The sequence below is a fragment of the Epinephelus moara genome, chromosome 14 (genome assembly GCF_006386435.1).
Source record: "Epinephelus moara isolate mb chromosome 14, YSFRI_EMoa_1.0, whole genome shotgun sequence".
In the NCBI taxonomy this organism is placed as follows: domain Eukaryota; kingdom Metazoa; phylum Chordata; class Actinopteri; order Perciformes; family Serranidae; genus Epinephelus; species Epinephelus moara.
In genome coordinates, this window is record NC_065519.1 from 13,717,794 (window position 1) to 13,725,271 (window position 7,478).

Consider the following 7,478-nt stretch of genomic DNA (forward strand, 5'->3'; position numbering starts at 1 on the left):
GTTTGTGTAAATAATCTTGTTCAGTTTACAATATATATATGTATGTATATATATTTATTTACGTTTATGTTTGTTAATAATTCCTGTTTATTTAACTATATATTTGTAAATACTATTGTTTAAATTTCTTATATTTTCATGTATCTTTCCTCTCTTGCAAGGAGCACCTGTAACATAAATCATTTCCCCTCGGGGATCAATAAAGTATTTATGATTCTGATTATACACATTACTCATCAGCGTCTGAGTGCACAGCAAGAAAAGACAACAGATAAGATCACAGTCTGAAAACAATACAACACAAAGAGGAGACAGAATTGAGCACAGTACCTGGGCCCTCAGCTGATGTCTGCAGGGCCTGCAGCAAGAGCAGCAGAAGGACGTGGACACTGCAACGACCCATGTTTCAGTGCACTGGCAGAGGGAGGGAAGAGGAGCCAGAGAGGGTTCAAATGAGTACACAGTGGCAAAGATAATTACATTTACCTCCTCTATGTATTCTGATGATCCCTGCCAAGGCATCCGACAGAAAGGAAACAACAACTCATAATGGCTGATTGCTATTAGTACTCTGTCTCTGTCAAAGCTTTGTTTAAAACACATGACTGATTGTGGAATAAACAGCAGCAATTTCAAAGACCTGGAATATGATTCAACAGTTAATTTAGAAAGTTAAATGTCTTTACCCTCACATAATATAGTAATGTGGTTTGTTCTTAAGCTGTTAATTAACAAGCTAGATATTATTTTAAGGGGAACATTTACTCTACTGTAGCTGCTCCTCTGCAAGCTAACATTTAATGTAACATAAGCAACAACTAGCATAATAATACCAATCCGCTAACAGCTAACACCTCACATTTCAATGTCACAGCCTCTGGTTTTCACTTCAAGTGTGCGACCAAGCAAAGCTATCAGCAATTCCCCTTTGTAAACCTCCCAGACTGTGGGCCCGGTTGTTTGCTGTAGCTAACAGGCCATTAACGAGCGGTTTTATTGGCCGTCCACAGGCGCCTCGGAGGCGCCAGCCAGACAGACGGCTGCCCGGTGCTGCTGTTAGCCCTTTAAGCTAAGCTAGCTGCAAAGCACAAAGCGCAGCCTGTCAGCGGCGCGAGGACTCCCAAAACAGAGCGATAAAAAATACCCACCTACCTGGCACACACGATATACAGCCTCTAACTCATCCTGTGAGGTTTGTGTATTCCTATATGAGGTTTGAATATTCGTAGAAGAGCAATTCGCGATGTAAAAAGCCGAAAGCAGGACCACAGCCCTGCCCACCCACTGGCTGTCTTCCCTTCAGCTACAATGACGTCACCAAAACATTATCACCGAGATGCATTGTGGGGCGGAGGAGTCCTCCAACAGGTTGTAGGCAGAGAAGAACATAACATCAGATATTTCTGGGTAAATTATCTTGTTAGGACAATTTATGGGAACGAAACATGAATAGATTTTTTCCTCTATGGCACATCTACTCAGGAACTGTATTTATTCACTACTAATGAGTACAGTTTTAAGCTCTGGCACCTTATAGTGTTTTCATTTTTCCAACTTTGGTAACTATTGTACTATTATTTATTAAGCTATATACATGTCAAATGGCGAAAGAAGTATTCAGATACTTAGCAAAAAGAAAAAAAACACTTTGTTAATAGCACATCTTTGCATTCAAAATGTTATTATTATTATTATTATATAAATGTTATTTATCATTATGACTGTTAAGCAGCTTTTTAGTAATGATGTATCTGGTCAAGGTGGAGAAAATTTTACTTACTTTAAAACTACTGGCAGCTTAATCTACAAAACTACAGTATATGTTATAAACTAAACAATATTTCACTGACATGTAGTTAAGTAGATGTGTGAAATTAAGAGATCCTCGAGGATCTCGAGGCGCAGCCGGGGGAGGAAGGGGTCCGGTTTGGGGACCTCAGAATTGCATCCCTGCTTTTTGCAGATGATGTGGTTCTGCTGGCTCCATCACTCCGTGACCTCCAGCATGCACTGGAGCATTTTGCAGCCGAGTGTGAAGCAGTTGGGATGAGAGTCAGCACCTCCAAGTCTCAGGCCATGGTCCTCTGTCGGAAACCGGTGGTTTGCCCTCTCTGGGTTGGGGGAGAGTTACTGCCTCAAGCTAGGGAGTTCAAGTATCTCGGGGTCTTCTTCATGAGTGAGGGTAGAATGCCGTGAGATGGATTGGCAGGTCGGTGCGGCTTCTGCAGTGATGCAGGTGCTGCGCCGGTCCGTTGTGGTGAAGGGGGAGCTGAGCCAGAGAGCAAAGCTTTACTGGTCCATCTACGTCCCAACCCTCACCTATGATCATGAGCTCTGGGTAGTGACCGGAAGAATGAGATCGCTGATACAAGAGGCGGAAATGAGTTTCCTCCGTGGGGTGGCTGGGCTCAGCCTTAGAGATAGGACGAGGAGCTCGGACATCCGGAGGGAGCTCGGAGTAGAGCCGCTGCTCCTTCGACATCCGGAGGGAGCTCGGAGTAGAGCCGCTGCTCCTTCGTGTCGAAAGGGGTCAGTTGAGGTGGCTCGTGCATCTGATCAGGATGCCTCCTGGGCGCCTCCCGCTGGAGGTGTTCCGGGCACGTCCCACTGATAGGAGGCCCTGGGGCAGAACACGCTGGAGGGATTATATATCTTGTCTGGCCTGGGAACGCCTTGGGGTCCCCCAGAAGGCGCTGGAAAGTGTTGCCGGGGAGAGGGATGTCTGGGGTGCTTTGCTCAGCCTGCTGCCCCTGCGACCCGGTCCTGGATAAGCAGATGAAAGTGGATGGATGGATGGATAGATGGATGAAATTAAAAAAGGCATAAAATTAACATTTTTCAAGTGAAGTACAAGTACCTCAGAATTTTACTGTAATGATTTAGTACAAAACTGGGACTCAGTTGCAGAGAAAAACCCCAAACACCAAGAACAGTTTATCAAATCCAGATCTTTACTTAGGAGGCCAGAGGTCATACACGTGAAGGTAGCAAAGGCAGCAAAATCTATTCAGGGAACTCACACAAAAATGCAAAGTCCAGTAATAGAACCTTCCCAACAGATTGCCATATTTGATGTACCTGAAGCTGGCAGAAGTGTGTCCAAAATACAAGCACATGTATTCTCATTTACCTCTTTAATAGCTCGTCGGAGAGTACTCTTACTATTATGCCCCCATCTCCTATTTCATGGCTGCGTCATATGATGTATTTCTTGGAGTTGGAAAAGATCAAATTCTCCATAAGGTGCTCAACAGATACATTTTATAGCAACTGGCAGCCCCTGATTAATCATGTAAAGAGCCTGACCTCTCTTTCCCCGGAATGACCATCTGGACGAGATGATCAACAGAATATTGACAACGCACTGCAGTGGCCCATACATGTACACTTGTCCCTTTCTTTCTCCCTTTTGCTTTACATTAATGTACCTCGGTCATTATTCCTAATATTAACTGATATGTTGCTGTTCTTATTGCAGTTCCTCAACATCATATGAGGGGGGTAGGAGGGGGTGGGTGTGGGTTCATTGTTGGAAAAACCCATGTCACTAAATGATTTTGTGACTGTTCCTAAAATGCTAATAAGATATGTTTAAAAAAAAAAAAAGCAAAGTCCAGAAATCAAAGCAGAATCAAAGGAATCAAACACGAGGAAAAGGCCGGAGAGCATGAAAACACAAAGGCAACACTGGACTTTAAATATACAAAGGCTGTTTGCCAACTACACACAGATGAGCGGAACAAGACACAGGTGAAACACATGAGTTAACCAACAAAGGCGGGAAAACTCAGGAAGTAAAAGAAACAATAAACACAATGAGAACAAATTTCAAAATAAAACAGGAACTGGACACAAACACATGAACATAAACCTGACAGAATATCAAATCTACTTAAATACAGTACTTGAGTGCTTTGTTAGTTTGCACCATCGCCTTTGTCTAGTTAGTTGGTACTTACATCATTGAGTTTTATTAATTTTCCCAAGAAAAAAATCAAACAAACGACCTGAATAGTCGAGAAAATGAATGTGCAGGAAGAGGGAAGTGATGTGCAATACTTAGATAGATAACATACTTGGATGACTAAGTTCTGAATGACTCTATCAGGAAAAAGGATATCATTAATGACTTCATATGTATCACTCAGTGGCCTAAATATAGACTCAGAGGAGGAGTGGTGTAGCCTGTGAGCGTGTCCCCTCAAAATACAAAGTGTATGACTCAGACAACTTTAAAAGCTTCAGGGAATTTTAGGGAGAAGTCACAGAGTATCCTGAAATCTTTTCCTTATCTTACAGTCCAGTCTGTGTGGGTAAGCATTCACATGGCCATCTCATATCACGCACAGCTCCATGGATATCTGGAAACAAGACAGACAGTGATTACAGCAGCCGGGATCAGTTCCAAGTGTGTCAATAAATAGTCTCCCCATATAAGACATGAGATTAGTAACTACCAATACTGACTGATAGCGTCATAAATCTCCTATCATTGGTCAGTTTCTCAACATAATGGTCTTGTTGAGCATTTTAATAGCATACTAACTTCTAGTGAGTAAGCACTCTTGTTTTTTGTCCGTTTTTATGCCCACTTAAATGTGAAAATATCTTTGGATGACTGGAGTTACTTTTTTAACAGGTGCAGGGCCAAACATCACGGATACTGTCATTCTCTGTGACAGACAGCTGCACAGAGAGTTGGCACACTGACGTTTGAGCTAAATTTAGATCAGCGCTTGATTCTCTGTGAATCATCCATCAGAGTGTTTTTATCATATGAGTTAGTGTCTGTTTATTCTGAGTGACAGCCTGCATAAAGATCCAGGATCACTATTTGCATGAAAGATAAATGCTTCTGTGCTACAGAGTAAATTATGTGCATTTGCAAATCAATTTGTATTTTTGTGGATATGACTTTATCCAACATAAACATAAAGAGACATGTTTGTGGCAGCATGGTTGTGAAGTGTTTAGCATTGTTGCCTCACAGCAAGAAGGTTTTCTGGTTTGAACCCGGGTTAGGGGGCTCAGAGCCCCTCTGTGTGGAGTTTGCATGTTCTCCCTGTGTCAGTGTGGGTTTTCTCCAGGTGCTCCAGCTTCCTCCCACAGTCCAAAGACATGCAGGTTAATTGGTGACTCTAAATTGTCCGTAGGTGTGAATGTGAGTGTGAATGGTTGTCTGTCTCTATGTGATAGTCTGGTGACTTGTCCAGGGTGTACCCTGCCTCTCGCCCAATGTCAGCTGGGATAGACTCCAGCCCCCCCTCGAGAGGATAAGCAGTTAAGGAAAATAGATGGATGGATGGATGAAATAAAGAACAAGTATCTCAGAATTTTACTGTAACGATTTAGTATAAAACTGGGACTCAGCTGCAGAGAAAAATACCAAACACCAAGAACAGTTTATCAAATCCAGATCTTGACTGAGGAGGTCAGGGGTCATACTCATGAAGGCAGTCAGCAAAGGCAGAAAAATCTGTTCAGGGAAATCACACAAAAAGCAAAGTCCATGAATCCAAGCAGAGTCAAAAACCAAGGAATCAAACACAAGGGGTGCGTTCTGAATCACATACTTTTTCTTTTTACTTTTAGTTACTTTACTTTTTACTTTTAGTCAGCGTGGGTTTTCTCCAGGTACTCCAGCTTCCTCCCACAGTCCAAAGACATGCAGGTTAACTGGTGACTCTAAATTGTCCGTAGGTGTGAATGTGAGTGTGAATGGTTGTCTGTCTCTATGCGTCAGCCCTGTGATAGTCTGGTGACCTGTCCAGGGTGTACCTCAACTCTCATCCAATGTCAGCTGGGATAGGCTCCAGCCCCCACCAAATATGGAGCGTGAGCTAGTAGATGGAGAGGTGCCAGTTTGCCTCCCGGGTGAGCACAGTTTCACTCCAAAAGTTGTCGAAATCCAACGCTAGGGAAGTGACTTGCAGTGCAGAAACCAACAAAAAAAGGCATCCTTAAACGTTGGCATGATATGCAGCCAGTTGCTGTTATAGTTTACCGACACCTGGCAGCATTGGGGGAAACGCGGCAGGACAAGGACAAGAGTTAAGGCAGCGAGAGAGTGGTGTTCACGTCCCATTAGATTCTAAAGCCAAACCCTGTTCTTTATTCCTAAACCTAAGCATGTGTTTTTGTTTCTTTAACTCAACCACGTGTGTTTGTTGTTGAAGGAAAATTCACAGTGTTGTACCGATGTAGTGCGTTCATTTTGAGAGAGACTCTATGTAAATGTTTCCTGTGAAAATAAAAAAAAAATAATAAAAAAAAATATATAATATCTTAAAAGACGAAAACTTGACACGGCTTCCCAGAATGTCAACAGCTAACTCACCCAGGGTACCTTGCACATCCTATATGGACGTAGAAAGTCCATGACCAAACATCAGGCAACCTCCGTACTGTATACCCAAAGACAGCTCCTGGATTTCCATATAACCACTTAAAAATGAGCAACGATAAACAGCATAGCTTTGTGACAGGACTTTCACTTAGGTAGGTCTTCACAGTAAACCCATTACAATAAACTAGATTACACCACTGCTGACAACCACCGATAATGCCCATTCAATCCACTGATACCAGTCAGAATGGCTGCAGAAGAGCAGTGATGCTATTTCACCCAGCAAATATTGACTGAGGCTGGTTTTTAGATACTAAACAAAATTGATTATGAGATGAGAAGTGTTATCTCGGTGGCTCCCTTATAGAGAGCCCTGTTTGCTCCCACTGTATTTCACTCTGAATGCTTGTGCTTCCTTGCCCCGTCACCCATGCATGCTGAGGATCATATGCCGCCTCCCCTAACAACGAGCTCTCCTTCTCTCAAGACCCTCATGAAAACTAAGATGGCCCTTCATCTCCTGAGCAGCCATGCAGGTCTGCCATCCCATAACACTGCAACTAAAAGGTGGATTAGAGGATGAGTTCATTTTAGTTGACTGTTTGACAAACTCTGCCAGTTTCGATTTATTTGACTCTTGGTTCTGTGGCTGTACAGAAAAATGTGTGTGTGTGTGTGTGTGTGTGTGTGTGTGTGTGTGCAAAGAGACAGAAAAGGGAGAATTGTATCAAGTAGCAGATATGTTTTCCTCCACTGGCTCCTGTGGCCGCCAACAATAGCCAGCGCTGTTTGTTCTTGCTTACCTGGGGCTTTAGTCTCCAGTGAGTCGGAGCAAGACCCAGCCAGTATCTATTCTCCACGAGCACAGCTCCGGCACAGAGACACATTGTCCCAAGCTTTTTTAATTAAAGACCCCGGGTCAACACTCTGTGCCAGGTGACCTGAACTGCTCCGAGCCTGCGTGTGTCTACCACTATCCTCTCCACTGGGGATAAGTCTCAGTGGATAATTGGAGGTGGAAACGCTATACTGCTATCATGAGATGGAGGAAGGATTATCTACCGAGGACTTCGACTTAAGAGGAGGGGATAGAGGAATAATGTTGTTTTCTTCTTTCCACAGTCAGCCTACC

General features: G+C 43.2%; 1 protein-coding gene across 1 annotated transcript in view; it reads right to left on the reverse strand.

Annotated features, from left to right (window-relative positions):
• The window catches only part of acvr1l (activin A receptor, type 1 like), a 24,171-nt gene extending 22,845 nt beyond the window's left edge, over positions 1 to 1,326 (reverse strand). Inside the window, exons 1-2 of the mRNA XM_050061630.1 lie at positions 1,153 to 1,326; positions 331 to 414 (exon numbers count right to left, since the gene is read on the reverse strand). Coding sequence (XP_049917587.1) covers positions 331 to 403 — 73 coding nt within the window. The 5' untranslated portion in view covers positions 404 to 414; positions 1,153 to 1,326. The remainder of the gene's footprint in view (positions 1 to 330; positions 415 to 1,152) is intronic.
• Between the last annotated feature and the right edge of the window lie 6,152 nt (positions 1,327 to 7,478).